The sequence below is a fragment of the Neltuma alba genome, unplaced genomic scaffold, assembly GCF_004799145.2.
Source record: "Neltuma alba isolate B1F8T4 unplaced genomic scaffold, ASM479914v2 tig00013042_pilon, whole genome shotgun sequence".
Lineage (NCBI taxonomy): Eukaryota > Viridiplantae > Streptophyta > Magnoliopsida > Fabales > Fabaceae > Neltuma > Neltuma alba.
In genome coordinates, this window is record NW_021637386.1 from 55,759 (window position 1) to 76,905 (window position 21,147).

Sequence of the window (21,147 nt, forward strand, 5' to 3'; positions counted from 1 at the left end):
AGCTTCATTTTCGCAGCTCTCTCTCTCTTCTGGTATATTATTGTTTTCTTCCGGTTCATATACTTCAGAGAGGTTCAGGGCATTTTAATCTTTCTACCGAATTGACAAAATTCCAGATTGATACCCCCATGCCCATTTGGTCATTTCACTTATTTGCATGCCCATTTTGTCATTTCCAATTTCAACAGTCATTTTTTTGTCATTTCCCTAAAAAAAAATATAATGAGAGAGTTTACGAAAAAAAAAAAGAAAACAATAAATAATTAGAAGTAAAATTTAAAAAAATATTAAATGTTAAAATAAATTTAAATTAAAAACTTATAAAAACCTCTTATATTTGAAATACGGTTAATCAAATGAATTAATCCTGCTACGGGCTAGGGAATGATCAATGAATCAAACACTCGAGCTTATAGATAAAATTACAAATTAAATTAAACTACAGTGAAAAAGCAAGTGTCCCGCACGACCCCATCGCAAATTGGGAAACCCAGAAACGGACCACAAGCAGTGATATTCATATTTCCCGGACAGCGAAGCGAAGACCTGTGTGGGTCACATAGATTCAATTGAGACAGCCAGGGGGCGGGGGAAGCTGGCTGCGCCTCTAGGTCCGGCGAAGTAGGCTAGAAGGAGTGAGATAGAGAGAGACGTAGAGAGTAGGAGAGAGATGTCAGACCTAGACAGGCAAATAGAGCAGCTGAAGAAGTGCGAGCCCCTCAAGGAATCGGAAGTGAAGGCTCTTTGTCTCAAGGCCATGGAAATCCTCGTCGAGGAGAGCAACGTTCAGAGGGTTGATGCCCCCGTCACCGTGAGTAGTCGTTTCCGTCGCTGGGGTCACTCTATTTTTGTTGTGCCCTTGTTGTGGTGTTTGTTCGATTTGCTTAAACCGAATGCTGTCTCGCTGGTATGAACTTGGTGGTTTTGATTGATTTCTTGTTGTGATTTTCGCCGGTGGGTTGGGTTTCTTTCCTTTTTTTTTTTTTGTTATAATTTGAGCTGAAATGAAGCAAGAAGTTGCTTCGTGATGATTTTTCGTTGGGCGCTACTGTTAAATCTGGTCTCCCGACACTGCTATAAACTCTGGCCTACTAAATTAAATATACGGTTGTAGGATTAAAATTTTACGTTACATAAGTAATGACACAACGCGCTATTTTTTGGATAAAGTAAGTTGGTTCCGTTAATGTTGATCCTTTAGTGGAACCAGGTGGCTTTTGTGCCCTTTTAAGTTAGTATTTAGTAGTGTTTATTTTTCTGCCAAGATTCTGACTTTGATATTGTTGTAATGGGACTAATTAATTGGTTGTTGTCTCAATCTTAACATAGATATGTGGTGATATCCACGGACAATTTTATGACATGAAGGAGCTATTCAAAGTAGGAGGTGACTGCCCCAAAACAAACTACTTATTTCTTGGGGATTTTGTTGATAGAGGATTTTACTCAGTTGAAACTTTCTACTTCTGCTGGCTCTGAAGGTGATAATCTTAAATTTCTCTCACCAACTTTTTTTTCGTTAGACCCTCCACTCAGATGCATGCTGTGTTGTTATTTGGAGGCTCTTCTAACTTTCTGGTGTTTATCTATTTATGCTTTTGAGTTTTCATTAAATTTGTCTTGTGCTTTTTAGCAAGTTCAAAATTTATCAGTCAGCTTATTATCCAAGGCTTTCACATAATAATTAGTGAATAGTGTCTTACGTGGTGCATGTGGATCTGTCTGTGAACACCTATTTTCTATTCCATGAATTAAAATCTGCAAGTCTTTGTGCTTGATGATACAATGTGATGAAAGATTTAAATGTCTGAAAGAAGTTTTTGGGGGGAATGTGATTTGGAGAATGAGGACAACTTATGGTTGGGAATTGGAGATTAAAGACAACTTATGATTGGGAATTCTATTTTGGAATTATTGAAGTTGATTAGATAAAATGTTGGCCGCAATTATTGGAATTAATGCCCCATTGCGTGTATTTGAACTCTATGTCTGGAAGTGGAAGTGGAATTGGGTTCTTTAATTTTGGGTCTTTGGTGTGTTGGGATGAACCTCATTCCATCAAAATGCCTAGAATTCAGTTCCATCTTAGGCGTGATGGAACTGGCTTGGGTTCCATTGAACCATATTTTTAAGACAATTATACCCCTCCCCTTTTGTTGTCACCGAGGCCTTGAAAAGTTAGAACCGAAGTGTGTGATGGTGAGGAGAGCAGCAAGTAGACAAGGTGCTGCCTCCATCATGGTCATCGGCATTGGAGTTCTTGGCACCAGCAACTTGTGATTTTCCCCTAAAGGAATTTTCAACATCACCAGTGAAGTCGTCTGTCTCGCCATAGATGTTTTTTAGGGTTATGATCTCAGGGTTTGTGATCTTTGGGTTCTATGGTTCAATCTGTGCAGAAGATACAATCTTCACACCCATGAATGCGAATCTGGTTCAAATTCAATTGTCAATCCGTTCTGGGGGCTTTTGTCTCTGCAATTTCGGCTTTCGGAAAACATCGAGACATCAATATTGGCAATTATCTAAATGAGAGATGAAATCTGGTTTTGATTATTGTAATATTGTTCTGATTTTCTTTATGGTTTGAAACCATGGTTCGAAATCTGCTTTTGATATTTTTCCATTCTAGCTTGAATTCTATCTTTGTTGGTTGATGTTCTATGGGTTCAATTTCTAGATTTTTGTTGTTAATTTTTTCGATTTCTTGATTTCTGGAATGTTGCTCCTTGGTTCTGGCGGTCTCCAATGGTGATTTAGTTGGTCGCTAGTGGTGGCGCTTGCAGCTCTTTTACTGGCCATTTTCTTTGTTTAAAGGATATTTTAGTCATTCTATATTTTAAATAAACATTTCAATTAAATATTATATAAGACTTCTATAGACATAATAAACACGCTTTCAGACTTCATTTCCATTCCACTTCCATTTCCAATTCCTTATAAATCTCTTCCAAGATGCCAACCGAGGCATAAGTTTCTTGGTGGTGGTAGTAGAGGATTTTTTCTAGGATGTTTTGAATGGTTGTAGCCATAGAAGGAACTAGTTCCCGATTCTTCAATTCTTTAATACACTTGACTCTTATCTGTTCATTTATTATGTCATAACCCTTGAATTTGATTACACTGGAACTTGATTACACTGGAACTGAGACAAAAGATAAATGCAGTGGACCATAATTAGGCGCCAGACATAAACATATATAAATGGGCTTTTATCTCAGTGATAATCATTCAGGCTCTTTATATAGAAATTAGATTGATGTCTTTTAAGTCAGAGAGCAAACCTTTATTCAATTAATTATTGGAATTGGTTATCTTATAAGAGCTCATTCATCTGGATCATTGAACTCTGCCAGGCACCAACTGGGTTGGGGCTGCTGCATTGCCAGAGTTTTATCATCATAGGTTATTGCTGATTTTGAGCCAAAATGCACTATTTAGCATTATTTTTTATGGGGTTTTGTGCTGTCAGGTTCTGTTGGCATTGAACTAATAATAGCTTCTTTATAAATGTATTGTTAGTAATAATTATTCTCTTCTTTTCTCACAACTAAGAAATTGCATACTATCAGGTGAGGTATCCAGATCGAATAACACTCATCAGGGGTAACCATGAGAGCCGTCAAATCACACAGGTTTGTTTATTAACCAAAATGGAAGCTTGGAAGGAAACATATATTGTCAAATATATATTGAATATTATAAAAAATAAAGTAGGGCTTAAGTTTTTGTTTCTTTAGACCACTTATTGGATATTCATCTTGTGAGTCATGACAGGTGTATGGATTCTATGATGAGTGCCTTCGTAAATACGGATCAGTCAATGTCTGGAGATATTGCACTGATATATTCGACTATTTAAGGTTTGTGAATATCTCATGCATATATGCTTATGGGAAAAATACGGGCCAGCTCACTGCCACTAAATTTGTTAATATTTGCAAGATTTATAACTTTGTGTTTCAAAGCACTGGCATGACAGTGAAAGTGTATATGGATTTAAAATACCAACAATTGCATTATTTTCTTTTTCCTTCTCAAGAAAAATAACAATTATTTGCATGTAAAATTTATAACAATTTCACTGAGGTCATAATTTTAAGGGCCAAGATATAGTGGTGATTATAGAGACCAATAGAGCATTTACAACATGAGGTGCTACAAGTTGTTCAAGGGTATAGTTGACCAGTGATAAATGTTAATATTAAGCAGATGGACGGGTAGGTATTTGCCTATTTTAACTAGTCAACCATGAAAAATTAGAGTTTGGACTGGATGCATTTTACTTATGCTGCTTATAAGAGAACATTAAGATGTGATATCTTCCGCAAATGGCATCTCAATGTTAATAATGAATTAATGTCCAACTGCAGCTTGTCAGCTCTAATTGAAAACAAGATTTTTAGTGTTCATGGTGGTTTATCTCCTGCCATCTCTACATTGGACCAGGTTAGAATCTCCACCCTAACTAATTGACTTTTCAGTATTTTAAGATTTGTATAGAATACGAGTCATATCATATATATATACATGTGTGCACACAGATACGGACTATTGATCGGAAGCAAGAAGTACCTCATGATGGAGCCATGTGTGACCTTCTTTGGTCAGATCCTGAAGATATTGTAGATGGATGGGGTCTAAGTCCCCGTGGTGCTGGTTTCTTATTTGGTGGCACTGTTGTTTCTTCTTTTAACCATTCCAATAATATAGACTATATTTGCCGTGCTCATCAGTTGGTTATGGAAGGGTACAAATGGATGTTCAATAACCAGATAGTTACTGTATGGTCGGCTCCGAATTATTGCTATAGGTACGTTGACAATTTAAATGTCTGCCCGGACCATCTATGTTCACTAAACATTTTTTTGGTGAATGTAGAGGATGCTTTCAGAGAGAGAGAGATACAGAGGGGAAAAAAATTAGAGTGCTGGACCTGATACCTAGTTATGAGATATAGGTCCCTTACACAATTACATGTTTTTTGTGTCACTCCCTCTCTTAATGCCCTCTCCACATTCATTATGTGAATGGAGAGGATCCAAGGGCTTAAACGTAGTTTGCTTGTGCACTTAAATTTATGCTATATGAAATCTTTTTATTTGTTTCAGATGTGGTAATGTGGCTGCAATTTTGGAGTTGGATGAAAATCTAAATAAGCAGTTCCGTGTTTTGAAGCTGCTCCACAGGTTTGTAGACAAAATCTCTTTTAATATTGATTATCTTCCTAAATGTAGTCCATAAGGTTAGTTATTGGTGATTAGACCTGGGTAAGATCCTTTGGGTGTTAGCTATGAGATTCTCTTTTGAAAATATGACATGGACATTTTCCCCAAGTCAGCACTAGACTATTTATTGTAAAAGCATAATTCTTCAGAAGTTATACGTTTGAGTGAACTTGAGAATAGCACTCAAGGATTGTGTGATTTATTTCCTTGAGAATTTTTATTTTCTTTGACGGTAAACTTTGTCTCATAGTGGATAATGCATATTCTCTATTACTTCATGCCTTACTTCTCATTATGAATTTCTGCCCATGAAAATGTATTTGTATCTTGAATTGGCAAATTGATTTTTACAATGCTTGGTATTCAATGAAACACAGGAATCAAGAGGCGCGCCTGCCAAAAAACCGCCGCCTGATTACTTCCTGTGATAGAGATTTTTTTATGACCTAAAATGCTCAACTTGATAAGTAGAGACTTGCATGGAGGGGATGATTCTGCCCAGCACAGAATCATCAAAATCGAAACGTCGGTTCCTGAGGCAGTTCTTTGTCCCCAGCGATGATAGCCGTATATTCATGGGATTGCTTTTCCTGTCCGCTTTTTCCTCATCCATCTTTATTTTTTTGGCTTATTATTGGTGTTGTGAATTAGTTGTGATTTGCAATATAGGGTTGTTATCCTTGTTCACCTAAAAGTAGTGGGGGATAAAGGTTACAGGGTTAAAATTCTGTTTGCATAGGAGGGAACTTTAATGAGGAGAAATGGGCTGCGTCAGAGACAATGGAGTCAGTACTCTCCAGATTATTTGCGGAAAAGCCGCAGACGAATAGCATATTGATTTCATAAAAAAATTTTATGGTGATTATTTTCAAGTTATGTGAATATACCGTTGCTAAAATTTTACTTTCTTTTTTCCTGATAGCAAAATTTTACTTCTGTTGGAGTTGCGAAAAGCTTGCACCAGTACAGGTTCATGGAACCAGTGTAGGATTATTTTTCAACAGAAACTTCGAGTATTTTTGGGGGAGAAATTGACATTTGGTGCATAACCAGCTGGTCCAATAATCCCAAAAATCAATAAAACTTGCTGAAATGGTTATCATGGACTCTACAAAATGCCTTCGTTTTATATTTTTAAAATTGCTTATGTGATATGCTAGCAAATGATTTGCTAATAGCTTAAAAGTTGTTTATTGCAAATTAAACCTTATAACATGCTCGAAAATCCAAATAGATAATTATATTTGTTTGGACATTCCTTTATCAAACACCGCTGTGCAGCATCATAGAGGGTCATCAGCTTCTCGAAAGCTCCATCAAAACTCCGTTCTAACGCTGGTAGAACCCAACAATAAGAAAACTGGAGTTGCAGTTTCAAAGATCAAGATCACTCACTGATGCAAAAGAAATGCAATATAAGACTCAACCATCCATCAGCAAACGGATGGATGATAACTGATAAGCCTGACCCAAATATGTTAATAAAATCCCTTTTAGCCGCATCTTCTCTTTGTCCTGTGGACTCTGCTGAGCAAACAATTTCTGAGGCATCTACCTGTAAAAGGGAGAATCTTTTGGTTCAGAATCAGAAGGGCTTCCTCATTTGCAATTGTCAAAACAAGTTGGACAAGATGAACTGAAGGGAATCCCATGTTTGATTATATGATATCAAACTCCATGACCGATGTGTTTCACCACATATCAAGTTCTGCAACACGACAGCTCTTCAATGGCAGATCAGAAAAGTCCGGGAACAAGTACTGATTAGAGAGACCAAACACTGCCTTGTATTCAGATGGCTGGAATGCACTGGAATTGGCTGGTGATCTAGTACAACTTGTTCCTTTTGTTACCTCTTTTATTTTTTATTTATATTCTCCTTCTATTCCAATCCTATTAAGTATTATTTATGGAAATATTCTCCTTTTTTTTAATCATACTAAATATTGTTGTTATTTTGATAAACTATTTTATGATAGGTAATTCTCTCAATACTACTCTCTCCCATGTGATGTAGTGTGTCAATTTAGTTGGGCAAAATAGAAATTTTTTTTCCAGCAGTAAAAAAGTTTATTTGTTTGATGCTTGGTTTAATGTTTATTTATGGCCTTTTTGCTTAGAGACTCGAAAAATAATTTTACTTTTTTTTTTTTTGGTTTAGTTGGGAAAAAATGGAGGGAAAATATTCCCATCCCCTTTTTAATTAAAAAAAAATTTCCTCTTTTTTTTTTTTTTCCAACAATCAAACATAGCATTTCTTATAGCTACTTTCTTGATTCAACAAATTTATTAAAGTGAACTTTAATTAAAATATATTAGTCTTATTATACAAAAGAATTAAGAAAGCCTAAAAACTTTTTGAGCGTTGCATCACTTTCTTCCTCAATGCTTAGATCAAATTGGCACTCCAAAATATAAAAAGAATCTATAGAAAGGATTCGGTTCCATCAAATGGCGATCTTTTAAAGAAAAATTGTTTGTTTGCTTGCTTTTTGTGTCTTAAAAGAATTATTTACCAGAAAAAAATTGTTAAAATTTATTATCAATTCATCATTGGCCAGAATGATCTATTGTCATTAAAATATTAGTAATTATTAATTAATTTAATGATCACTTACTTTAAAAAATCACTTAAAAAAATTAAGATTCCAAACTTCCAAAAATAAGATCAAATTCAACAGTTAAAATAACGGATCCTGATTTAAATATACTGTCGTATGTAATTATTGGTAAAAATATTAACTTTCCTTTAAAAATCCTAAAGTGATATGATTATTATTTTTTATTTTTTTGGTGAAAAAATATTATCTTTGCTATTTACTTGTTTTTGGTTAAAGGGAAAAAAAAGGAAAGCAAGCAAAGGCCATGGGAATCTACAACTCGTTGAGTCAAGGTCCGAGTCATCCGAGTTGAACATTATAAGTCCTTCTTTTCTCTCCAAAGCTCGGTATCGCTCTCGCTCTGCTCAGCCACTCGACCTCTTTTCTCTCTCAAATCAAAACTCACCCCTATTACGAATTCCATCTCTCCCAAATTACCCGCCAAAACCTATATATAATTTTACTCCTTCCTTATTCCTTCCCTTTCTTTCTTTTTCAAATCTTTTCCCCCTCCTCCGTTTTCCCTCCACCATCCCGCTCTCTCTCTCCTCTGTAGGGTTTCTTCCCCATCTCTATCTCTCTCCCCTTCATCTCGCTCTTCACGGCCTTGCTTCTCGATTTCGCTTCTTGGATTTAAGTGTTGGTCATGGAATTGGCGATGGTTGCTGAGGGAACGGAGCCGCCGGAGGAGACGCAATCCGAGGGCTTGCCGGTGAAAAGGGCGATTGAGAATGGTGGGAGTGAGGAATTGGCCAAGAAGCCTAAGGTTGAAGCAGCGGCGGCTGCGGCTGCTGCGTCTAGCGGGGAGTTGAAGAGAGTGGCGGAGATTGTGCTGGTTTTGTCGACGATGTCGGCAATGCGAGGCGGGAAGAAGCCCACTAATGTGGAGATTGAGTTGATGAAGGAGGCGAGGATGAAGTTGGTGGAGTTGTGTCAAGGGATGGCCCCCAAGGATATTGTGGCAAGGGAAGCTGTGGGGACTGTGATTGAGGATCTTGGATTGAACGGGAAGATTAAAGACCAGGGATTAGGGTTTCAAACTCCAAAGATGTCTATAACCGAAAGGTTCTCACTCTCCAAGTTGAAGGTAAGTTCTCAACCTGAAAGATTACTCTTGTTTAATGCAGGCTGATGTTTGTCAATCTTCTATTGTGTCATTTTGAAGCTAAATTGTGGAACTTGTTACTGAAAGACAATTTTTCTTAATGTGAGATGTATAATTTAAAAATTTTAAATCTTGTTTCTCTCGATTTATATGCTGCGTTGCTAGGTGCCCGTGTGAGAGTGTGAGAGTGGCGCTTCCGTTCTCACTGTGTTTTTTTTTTTTTATGATTTTTCTCTTTTGTTCTCTTATAAATTGTATCTTTTTGTTTCCCAGATGGAAGAATCAAAGAAGTTTCATGAACATTCTGCTCCATCTACTTCTCAGCCATTGCAAACAAGCATGGGTAGTGGAATGGTTGAAAACCGTATGCCATCTCATACTGTTCGAATGTTTGCTTCGGACAAATCAAGCCACACAGGAGTCTCGTCTTCTGGTACCATAACTTCTCCTCACGTGACTCATGTTCCTGCTGGATCTTCTTCTGGTTTGCAATATCAGTCAACTACTACTGAAGTAAAATCACCTATAGTTTCTGGCGGAATGCCTAGCAGTCACTTGGGCAGAAATTCATCTTCATTAGCATTGCCTAAAGTTGAACAACCACAGTTCAAAGTTGATGGAGGATCAAGTGGGCCTTATTTGATGCATGCTCAAGGTAACATCCCTTGAAATTCCATCGAGCTTCCTCACTTTTTCCATGAAATGAGGGGGGCTACTTTTTCTTTTAAAGAATGTCTAATTTATGATTCTTTATTTTCATTGCAATATGCATAGACGGGAGAGCATGTAGACTTGGATTTTGGATTTTCCTTTTATATGTTGTGAACTGGTTATCTTTTGCAAAAGTCTAACCAGCCCCTTCAAAAAACATAAATATGCTGCTTGGTTAGTTTGATATAATCTACCTTAGATGGCTTTCCTAGTTGCGTTGAAATATTAAAAAAGCATCGTCTATGCTAAAGCACCTTTAAGAACTGTCAATTAAGCATCTTCTCTCTTCCGTTGTACTATTATTTTCCTTTTCAGTTTGTATTTTATTTGTTCATGGGTGAATGTTTTGGAAGCTTTAATTTATGTTACATCTGGCCATTGACCTTTATTTTTGCTTGTAATATCCTTTATTTCTTTACCTGAAAAATTGGTAGCCTGCTTCTTTTTTTTTTTTTTTTTAATCTTAAAATTTGTGTGCATTGTCGCCTTTCAACTATGGAATTGGGTTCTGAAATTAATCGTAAAATTTGTGTGCATTGTCGCCTTCCAACTATGGAATTGGGTTCTGAACGTTGATAAATTTTAAAATGCAGCAAATTCTTCGAACCAACCGTTGGTGAATGCTCCAACATGGTCAATACAAACTCAAACTCAATCTGGCTCATTAGCTAGGAGTACACCAGAAAACAAAGTGACTGGACATAACCCTGTCAAGGTTGAGGGAATGGGTGACCTAACTGGGCCCAGGGCTGCTTCACAAATAGCTAGGGATCAGGGCTATAGACCCATAGTAACTCAAACATCCCCTGGAAATTTGTCTAGCTTGCACCAGCCATTGCAGGGCATGAACATTGTTCAGCCTTCTTCACTTCATAATAATCACACTGAAATTGCAAGGATTGTCCAGAGACTGTTACAACCAAAGCTTCCTGAGCATCCCACATGGACTCCTCCATCAAGGGATTATATGAATAAGGCATTTACTTGCCAAATGTGTGATCTCACTGTCAATGAAGTGGATACTGTGCTTCTTTGTGACGCTTGTGAAAAAGGGTTTCATTTGAAGTGTTTGCAGCCATCACTTTTGAGAGGAATTCCTAGAGGTGAGTGGCATTGCATGAGGTGCTTGACATTAAGTGGTGGAAAGCCTTTGCCTCCAAAATATGGTCGTGTGATGAGGTCCGCAAACACCCCACCAAAAGTGCCCTCTAATGCAGTTGGAGTCCAACCATCCTTAGAGAAGAAAACTGGAGTTGTAGCTCCAAAGGTCAGCTCACAGGAGTTAACAACAAATGGAGGCTCTGTGTCAACTGATGCCACTGGTAAGAACAAAAATGTTGAGCTTCCATCTGTCTCAAAGGTCCCTGATGCAAAAGAAATTCAGGATAACACTCATTCATCAAGCAGCAAACACATGGATGAGAAGCCTGACCCAAATATCTCAATAAAATCCCTTAGTGCAGCTTCTAGTCCTGCTGTTGGCATGCCAGGTGAAAGTTCTGCTGAACAAATAATTTCTGAGCCATCCACCTCTAAAGAGAGAACCTTTGCCTCAGAATCAGAAGTGCTTCCTCAGTTAACTGAGTCAGTTAAACCTGACAATTTGCAAATGTCAAAAGCTGTACAAGTTGAACTGACATCACTACCAAACAATGTTGACGTTTTGTCATATAAACATGTTGAAAATAATTTGACAGGTAATAACAGAAAGGAATCTCATGGGGGAGAAAGTTTGACATATGATATCAAACGTGATGACCAATATGTTGCACTAGCAAATTCTGATAAAAGTTCTGGAACACATGGTGAAGGGAGACAATGCACTGCATTATATTCCGATGGCTTACATGCAGTAGAATGGGTTGGTGATCTTGTGCAACTTGTTGATGAGAAAAGGTTTTACCAATCATGCCAAGTTAATGGAGTTACATATAGGCTGCAGGATCATGCTCTTTTTAAATCAAGTCATGGCAAGCTAATTCCATCTAAACTGCAGGTAAGCAAATTGTTAGTATAACTGTAATCATGCAATTAATTTTATATGTTGAAGTTTACCCAAGAACATAATATGCAAATGAATTAGAGGACATTTTATGTCTTAGCAATACACTCGTTTCTCTCGGGATTTGATTTATGTTTGCAATCTGAAAGCTTTTCCCCCCATTTTTATTGCAGTCTATGTTTGAAGATAGCAAAACTGGATTGAAGTGGGTAAATGTGACAAAGTGCTACTTTCCTGGTGATTTACCAGGGAATATCCCTCATCCATGTATATCTGAAGTCAATGAGGTAATTTATTTATTGTTTTTTATCCTTTACATTTCTCTCTCTTGAGAGTGATGCTCATGCATGTGTTTGTGGGAAATTGTGGAGTTAAGCCATCATTGTTTTGCCTTTTGGGTCATGCATGGACTTATACCCCATAAGCTCTGTATTGGTTTAAAGCTTTAACTTCTTTGTGATCAGTTTCTGTTCCACAAATGATAACTCCCACATCTTGGACATATGGAAGTTATCTTACAGATACATTTTTCATTCTCTTTCCTGAAGGTTTATGAATCTAATAGTGATAGAACTGAAATGGCTGGATCCATTCAAGGTCCCTGTGAAGTCCTCCCGTCTTTTAAATTTCAACAAGAAAACAATAGACGAAGGGGGTTAGAACCTGAGGAAAGTGCTAGACTTCGGCCCATTTTCCTATGCAGGTTTGATTCTAAATTTCTCTATCATTCGAAACAGCTTTATTTCGTTTCATATCCAGTTTAGAAAGTTTATCAGTTTTCTGATTCATTCAGGTAGTAACAAGCAGGGAATATTTATTGCACTTGATTGTGAAAGCATTAGTTAATTTGATTCAGTTCAGAACGGAGATTTTGGTGAATTGGGAAACAAATTCATATTTATTGCCATATCTCCCGAGAAAGTTTTCAAAATGAATCAGAAGAAGCGCCGCCCCCAAATGGAAAAAAAAAAAAAAGCACATGCGCCATATGTTCCATGAAACTTGAACCTTTGGTCTGCAAAGTTCAGTGATCTTGCGCATTCAAACAAGCACCAGAAAACCATGATGCTTTGACGCAATTTGCTTTTGAATTGCATAATGATTTTTGTCCATATGATTTGTTGAACTTGTTTTATTCCTAATTCCTTGTTTCACACTGCATTGTGCACCCAAATCTGCGTTTCATATGTGACCATTGTCAGTCTCCAAAGGTCCTGGGATGGCATTGATTGCTAAACTTACTAAAATTCTTCCTCTTTGTAACCATGTTTTCCGTTTTTTGTGTGTGTGAATTACATTTCTCCCTTGCACATATTGTGGACATAAAGGGATACTGTTAGTGTTGAAAACCCAGGGCTGTTTTGCTCATCCTGTTAATAATCAAGACAGTTTTGACTCCAATTCATGGGGCTGATTCTTGCTTGTATTTTTAACAGTGAAAATTGTAGTTTGTCCTGGATAATCTTTGACTTGACGTCTGTTTTGTTTTCTAGATGGTTCTATGATGGAGTCAAAAAATTATTTCAGCCTGTTACCAGTTGATGCTGTCCTACGCACCATTTTCCTGCACTTGGCTGTTCCAGGTGATTATTCGATCCTGCATTTGTTAATTTTTCTTTCTCTTCTCATTTATCTGCTCATAAGACTTGCCCTTCTTTTGCCATGTTTATAGAAAAGCCCTTGAATATAAAAATTGTGAGAACTTCTTTCTCATTTTGCTTAAAGGTGTTGTTTTCTTTCCCCATGATCATGTATGTCTGTTGGGTGATGGGTCAAATAGAAATTATTTTATCCTGCAAGGATGTTTCGTGTTTCCTCTCATTTTCAACCTATTTTTTGAGATGGATCGTGACGCCTAGGCCATTTGGGATTGCTAATGATATTTGCTTAAAGGTAGAATTGTAAACGTTTGATAAATATTATTAGGGAAAACCATATTGGAGGTACTTATACTTTTTTTTAATTTTCAATTTGGTACCTATGTGTTTTTTGTTCTTAACTAAATCTTTAATTTTGCTCTATTAACATCATTAATCCTTATGTAAAGACTAAAAATATCAATAGAACAAAGTTATAAGAGCTAATGTTGCTAAAAAGATAAAATTAAATGTTTAATTAAGGGAAAAAAACACATAGGTACCAAATTAAAAATTGAGAGAAAGTATAGGTACCTTCAATATGGTTTTCCCAATATTATTATTAACATGTTTGGCAAATCTTTCAAAGGAAGTGCTTCTTCCATGTCAAATTACTAAAAGGGCTTGTATGTAAAAGGTTAGAGGTAATTGATGTAATTTATGTTTTGGGTGGGTTTTCTTATATATGTGTGTGCGTATATTTTGCTTCTGTTTATTTTTCGAAGTTACAATTTCTGATTCTCTTACAGCAGGGAACTGTTTTTGCTACCTCTAAGAAGTGTTTTTCCCCCCCTTTCTTTTTCTTTTTTTTAATCCCTGCAGTTTTAGAGTATCCAGCTGCATTCCTGCTGAAGCATGATGCCTGGATAATTGAGGATTTAATACAATATAAAACAACATATTGAAAAGTGTGGGGTCCATTTTTACTGTTCTAATCCATATGAGGGGGTGGCAGACCAGAATTTATCCATACAAAAGACTTATTGAGCATTGCATTTAGATTCGCAGGGACAAGAAGTTGTTTGCACCGCAGAATGAGCCCCCTTTGGGCTTTTCCTAGAGAAGTTGAACAGAACAAGAATACTTTCCTCTCTTCTTTTGCTAAAAGGATCTTTCTGCTCTTTGATTTCCTCAGTGCCATATCCCAGAACTCTAGGTCTAGCTTTTATTTGATTGGTTGGGAAGGGATCCTATAATTCTGGCAATTTCCATGTCCTGGTTGATATTTTTGGTTAGCTGCAACGTTATAACTGACAATGGTGTCAGCTCTTGTTTTTCCTGGGCATACTTCTTGGTCGTAACACAGCTTTTGTGTCCATGCAGGTTTGTAGCTTTCAGATGCTAGACGAGTTCGAGTCTGTTTGATGTAAAATATGTAGGTGAAGCTGTGACTTGGTTTAGTTTTTGCTTATGATAGTTATTTGTATTTTCTGATTCTTTTTGGGTCTTTAGGTGCATTAGGCCCACTAATAACATTATCAGGATATCATGGAACAAATAAATTATCCATGTTGTATTGTAGTCTGCTTAGGATGCTGGAAATGTAAAATGTTTCCTTTGTATACAGCCGTCTTCTTTTTGTGTAAAATTAATCGCTTGAAGCCATTTCTTCTAGGAACCATAGTCGGGGGATTGTTCTGTTTCTTCATTGATTTGTCAATAAAAATATTACCTGCTAGCAGAGCTTAATAGCCAAGAGTGATTAGATTAAGCATTGGATGTTTGTGTTCATTTTCTCTTCCTTGAAGACCAACCAAAAACCGAGAAGAAAAGGCGCAAAAAAATGCAGATTAAAACACAGAATGACAAACAATCTTTAGCTGTACGTCTTGGCTCTTCAAGACTCTGCATTCACTGAAGATAATAATTATGATATCATCTTCTCATCTCTTATCTTCTTCATATGCCATTGTCGATGTCAATGGACCCTTGAAAAGCCAAGGGGCTTAAATATCTCCTACCAAACTACATGAGTGCTACTGCCGGTTTTTTTTTTTTGGGGCGCCCCTCAGGTTTTTTAAAAGTTTTCAAGTCTGAATCTTTTAAAAGCAGAACATGACTTGAAGCTTATTAATGATCTAATGATAAAAAATAAAATTTAGCATATTATAAACAGGTACCTGTTTTGTGAGTGCTTGCAGTAAAGTTATCCTTAAATCTTTTCTGCATTCTATCAACCAGCCACTGGAATTTGCTTCTCGTTCTTGTACCACTTATCCGATGGGATCCCCAGTATCTACCCAATTCTAATGTTTTGCTGAAACCCATCTCTTCGAATGAATCTCCTTTCATCATCCATCACGTTTCTAGAGGACAACACACTTGTCTTCTGTCCAGAAATGCTGCCAAACTTGCCAATCACCTGTAGCACAACCTATGGAGGTATTCACATATCCTTGAGTCAACAATAATCAACAATAAGATTAGGTGACTTGGGTCTTAAAAGCTCGTTTAGTCTAGGCCTCAAAGCTTGAAATAGTGCCAATCATGTTTTTGTTTACTGGACTAATCTTCGTTGATAGCGTTCATATCTTAATTTCTTGTACATAATTAAAAAAAAAAAAGAAGTCTATTCACAATTTTCATTTAAAAATCCTGGTTTAATCAACATATTTCTGCTTATCAAAGTTAAATATATGAAACCGACTCAAAGAAAATTAAGAATATGAAAAGAATAGAAATGAATGAGAAAAAAGAGGGAAAAACAGAACTCTACACATGTACTTTGACTGACTGTGATATTGGAGGATTCCAAAACCTTCTTTCCACCTGTTGTATATGAAATTTCCATGATCAGAGACAATATGTTCCATCTCCGTTGCGACAAACGACACTTGAATTTGGCATATTTTGCGTGTGCGTGTGGGAGAGAAAGATGTGTCACATATTTGTAAAAGCAAATACTATTGTCTTTTTTTTGCTGAGCAGTTCGAGATACTATCATACACTAAATAAGAACATCTCTCTCTCAGTAAAGATTTAAATTTTAGTTCATTATTTTGTGAGAAATTAGACGTAGTTTCGTTGGTTAATGTTATTGCTTTTTAAATCTATTGCATGGGTATACAACGAGGAAGGCGGGAGGTCTGATAATAAAGAACCAAATTAAAGGTCAAAAGTCAAACCAAAAAGAATAACATTCCCAATCAGATACACTTTTGTACTAACTTGAATGGGATCGAGATCCACAACAAATCAACAGAAAGAAAATTAAAAGCCGACAAAGATTGAAAATAACTGTTTAACTACCACACATCTTTTTGACCATCCCACTACGTTTTGCAGATTCCGTCAACAAATGTTCTTGAATCAAACGCTCTGCGATATTATAACATATATATATATATATATTAATAAAATATAATATTGATAATATGGTTCTATATAACACACAGAGTTAATAGAAAGCCTTGTTTCATGTGAACAGGCGATCATCACGCGGCTGTGACTTTGAAAGAGCCTCAATAAAGCAATGCATTTAGATGTACATAAACGACAAAGTGTTTGAAGAGAGATATAATCACAAAAGAAAGTAAAAATAAGTGTGAGACGTGACTAGGTTTTTTCCCCCATGTTTTTTAATTTGGTGCATGAGATCCATGGACGCATGGGGATGGATCGGTCAGTAGAATTCTCAAGGTTCCAGGTTTAGACTTAAAATTCTGCAATTGTACTACCTCCGGTCCTTAATATAAGACCCTGTTTAATTTTTATTTTGGTTCTAAATATAAGATCCCAATCCACTTTATTTCTCATATTTATGTATTTTTTCCAAAGTAGTTCTTCTAACAATGGTAGTTCTAGTCAATATGCTTGATTAGTAAGAATATTTTAGAAAAGACAACACATATTTATTACAAATAACTAACTTAACTTTTTTCCTTAATCTCCTCAAGTTAGTCAACTGGGTCTTATAATTAGAACCGGAGGTAATGCTATATAAACCTCTCTTGGGATGAGGTATTCTAGTTATTATTACTGATACTGATTTCAAAAAAACAAAGAAAGGAAAAGAAGGGAAAGGTCAATGATAGAGAGAAAAGATAAATAATGGGAAAATGAGGTTGCAGCAGAATGTGCATGTCTGGTGAGTTGGGTACAGAAAGAACCTTGATTTTTGGGGGATGACTCCATTAATAATCATAATACACTTTGACTCTTAATTATATCTGATAATAAAGAAAATATAATAAATATCATATTCCACCATAAAATATTAGAAAGTATGTAAAAGTTTCTCATTAGTGGGAACTCAAATTAAGGCAAAGTTTTATCCCTAACAATATTATTGACCATAACCTAAGGGAGTAATTTTCCAAGAATGGTCGTCGTATACATCCTTCTGATAGAAGTTTCTGAAACAGATCGATCATAACTAACATTTCTAAAATCACAAAACTTTCGGTTAGCTAGTCGAGCTTTTTTTAAACTATATTTGTCATCAGGACCAATTAATACAGACATATATTCATCGATTTCTTAAACAGAATAACTTGCTGAAAGGTCCCATCTTGCAATTGGTTTCCACAAAGATGTAAAACTTTCGGTTAGCCCAACTTTTAGAAACCCTGTTCCCAACTCTGGTATGTAACCAAATCCTTTTTCTTTCAGCTTGTTGCTTCTTTTTTCTTGGCCTATAGCTAGATATATAGCTGCAGAAGCTACATATATATATATATATATAGAGAGAGAGAGAGAGAGAGAGAGAAGCAGACATCGCCTTCTGCTTTTGTAGTTATATATTTAAGTCTTTCTGTGTCATTTTGGCAGCTTAAGGCCACCTTCAATGGCGCCTGCAAAGGGAGACAATAATGTTGCAGTAGTGCCAAGGATGAACTTGGAGAGATTGCTTAGCATGAAAGGTGGCAAAGGAGAAGCTAGCTATGCCAACAATTCTCAAGCTCAGGTTATTATTCCTTTACTAGCTTTCTTAGTTCTTGATCAAAGAACACAATAGCGAGAACCGATTCGTGTAGCCGGCTCTATTCAATGGGATATGATTTTTTTTGTGAAGCTTATATATATATGATTTTTGCAGGCCATACATGCTAGGTCTGTGCTTCATCTTCTCAAAGAAACCCTAGACACAGTTGAGCTTGAAGATAACCCTAATATTCCGTTTACAGTTGTGGATTTGGGATGTTCATGTGGAAGGAACACCATTGATACAGTGGACATTATCATCAAGCACTTCATCAAGCGGTACCAGGATTTAGGGTTTGCGCCACCTGAGTTTTCTGCTTTCTTCTCAGATCTTCCAAGCAATGATTTCAATACCCTCTTCCAGTTGTTTCCTCCTTTGTTGATCAACTATGGCGGCGGCGTTGGTAGTGAAGAGTGCCTCGTCGCCGACAACCACCGCTCTTACTTTGTTGCCGGAGTCCCCGGCTCATTTTACCGGAGGCTTTTCCCGGCAAGGTCCATCAATTTCTTTCATTCAGCATTTTCACTACATTGGATATCTCAGGTTGGTCAGTTAATATCCAATAATATCTTTGATTCTTCATTATCTATCATTGGTCGGTTAAATTTAGTAAAATTACCACACATCATGCGAATTTTCTAGGATTGACTTTATTGATTCTTTCTAAGATTTCTTTTCCCTGTTTGATTAGAACCCATACTTTAAGGAACCATGCACCGCATTCAATCTTTTCCTGATTGACTAACAGGTTCCTGGAAATACGACTTTCATTTTAAGCACCATTTCTTCTTTCGATGACTTTTCTTACAGTAGAACCTTTTAAACAATCAAAGAATTTCTTATAATGCTATTTATAAGTCACTTTAGCATATTTTATTATTAGAATTAAAAAAAAATTATTCATATTTAATATATAAACTTTTAGGAGAATTACAATGGGATCCGAACAAAAGAAAATAATTATAAAACAAGTTTTAGAAGTTGTTATTTTTTATTTTAGAACTTATTATTATATACTACTTTAGTTGTTATTAGAATTTTTTAGTAATTATTTTTTTCTCAAGACCTCATTATAACTCTCCCTAAACTTTTAAAGAAAATAATAGTTTACACAATAATAAATGAATGATAAAATTATACATTCATATAAAAAAAATCTAATAATGTAACTTGGAATATAAAAAAATTCTTCCTCTAACTTATGAATAAAAAATTCTCCCTCTCCTTAAATAAAATCAAGAGATCATCAAACTTGACATAATAATACCAAGTATCATATGTGTGTGTATCTATTAAAAAAACAAAGAAAGAATGAAACATCCATGCCACTAATTCAAAAAAAAAAAAAAAAGGGAACAATGAAGTCCCAAAATTCAAATGGATAAGCCCATAATATGATGACGAGGTTAAAGAGAAACAAAGTTAATTAATTAATGCCATATATATATATAGTGATATATATATATCGTCAAATTCAAAAGCATGCATGCATGGTCTCTCGTCTCAATGGTTGAACCTTAGTTCAGACAGATGTTGACCTATATTTGAACACTACTTTTCTAAAACATGCATAGCAACAACCACATACTGTTCACGATCATGCTTATATTTTAACATAAACATTAACTGAGGGGCCGGCTTGATTAATTAATTAATTAACCAGAAAGAATGAAATAAACTACGAACTGGTTCTTTTCTTGTTTGAAAAATTGATTGGGAATATGAATGGCAGATACCAGAGAGTGTGATGGAGAAGAGAGGAAGAGAATATAACAAAGGAAAAGTGTTCATACATGGAGCCACTGAGAGCACTGCCAACGCATACAAGAGACAGTTTCAATCTGACTTTGCCGCCTTTCTCAAATGCCGCTCCCTTGAGATCAAGAAAGGCGGGTCCGTGTTCTTGGTCTTCTTGGGTCGGACCTCACCCGACCCCACTGACCAGGGTGGACCCGGCCTCCTCTTTGGGACCCACTTTCAGGACGCCTGGGAAGATCTTGTTCAAGAGGTATGCACATTTTCTTTTTAAAGGGCTATTAAAATTAATTTTTTCCCTTTTTGGTTTATGAAAATATATTTTCTAGTCTCGTTTTTAATTTTTAAACTATTTTATCCAAAATTTTTAATTTTTAGACTAGAATAATATTTTTGGGCCAAGAAAACTAGAAGAATATATAATTATTAATCTATATTAAACCAATGAATATATACGTTCGTATATTTAATCTAGTGGTGAATTTAATAGTTTCTTAATTTTAGGTACACGATTTTGACTTTGAGTAGATTTTTTTTTATCCCTAAATTCACTTTCCTCGTACGTAAGTTACTAGAAATAATAAATTAATCATATAAAAACATGTAGATAGCTAGTATAAATTTCTCTTAACTAATTAATTTGTAAAATTAAAATATTTTATAACTATATACTAAAACAATAAAGTAGTAGAAATGATGTAAGGAAATTCTCTCTCATATTTATTTGTTCCATCTCTCTCTTCAATCAATTAAATTATAGTGAATTATGAATAATTTTGAGGGCAGGGATTAATCAGTAGTGAGAAACGAGACGACTTCAACATTCCTCTCTACGCATCGAGCTTACAAGACTTGAAGGAGGTGATTGAAGCCGACGGCTCATTTGTGATCAACAAGCTTGAGCTGTTTAAAGGAGGAAGCCCTCTTGTGGTGAGCCGCCCTGACGACGAAGCCGAAGTTGGCAGAGCCTTAGCCAACAGCTGCCGGACTGTGTCCGGCGTCCTTGTGGAGGCTCACATCGGCGAGCACCTCAGCAACGAGCTGTTCTCCAGGGTGGCGCTCCGAGCCGCGAGGCAGGGCAAGCAGCTCTTGGACCAAATTCAGTTCTTTCATATTGTAGCGTCCCTTTCCCTCGCTTAATCAGAATTGTTAGGTACGGCGGTTTAATGTAAACCCACACAACAC

General features: G+C 36.2%; 2 protein-coding genes and 1 pseudogene across 2 annotated transcripts; all 3 read left to right on the forward strand.

Moving 5' to 3' along the window:
• The first annotated feature begins 488 nt into the window (after window positions 1-488).
• LOC114733902 (serine/threonine-protein phosphatase PP-X isozyme 2-like) lies at window positions 489-6,626 on the forward strand (annotated as a pseudogene).
• Window positions 6,627-8,204: 1,578 nt separating this feature from the next.
• LOC114733899 (uncharacterized) lies at window positions 8,205-13,206 on the forward strand. Its single transcript, XM_028921392.1, has 6 exons — window positions 8,205-8,915; window positions 9,207-9,588; window positions 10,238-11,640; window positions 11,820-11,933; window positions 12,195-12,349; window positions 13,140-13,206. Exons 1-6 carry the CDS (start codon window positions 8,475-8,477, stop codon window positions 13,186-13,188), a joined length of 2,544 nt encoding a protein of 847 aa, XP_028777225.1. The 5' UTR covers window positions 8,205-8,474; the 3' UTR covers window positions 13,189-13,206.
• Window positions 13,207-18,069: 4,863 nt separating this feature from the next.
• On the forward strand, window positions 18,070-21,102 carry LOC114733910 (indole-3-acetate O-methyltransferase 1-like). Its single transcript, XM_028921400.1, has 4 exons — window positions 18,070-18,189; window positions 18,322-18,750; window positions 19,940-20,215; window positions 20,749-21,102. The coding sequence occupies exons 1-4, from the start codon at window positions 18,070-18,072 to the stop codon at window positions 21,100-21,102; spliced, it is 1,179 nt and encodes a 392-aa protein (XP_028777233.1).
• The last annotated feature ends 45 nt before the right edge of the window (window positions 21,103-21,147 follow it).

Excerpts from the sequence above, each read along its gene's own strand:
- LOC114733910 (XM_028921400.1), top strand. The coding sequence starts at position 18,070 with ATGGCGCCTGCAAAGGGAGACAATAATGTTGCAGTAGTGCCAAGGATG. Across the intron at positions 18,190-18,321 it reads CCAACAATTCTCAAGCTCAG|GCCATACATGCTAGGTCTGT; the intron begins GTTATTATTCCT and ends TGATTTTTGCAG. Across the intron at positions 20,216-20,748 it reads GGGAAGATCTTGTTCAAGAG|GGATTAATCAGTAGTGAGAA; the intron begins GTATGCACATTT and ends TTTTGAGGGCAG.
- LOC114733899 (XM_028921392.1), top strand. The coding sequence starts at position 8,475 with ATGGAATTGGCGATGGTTGCTGAGGGAACGGAGCCGCCGGAGGAGACG. Across the intron at positions 8,916-9,206 it reads TCTCACTCTCCAAGTTGAAG|ATGGAAGAATCAAAGAAGTT; the intron begins GTAAGTTCTCAA and ends TTTGTTTCCCAG. Across the intron at positions 9,589-10,237 it reads TTATTTGATGCATGCTCAAG|CAAATTCTTCGAACCAACCG; the intron begins GTAACATCCCTT and ends TTTAAAATGCAG.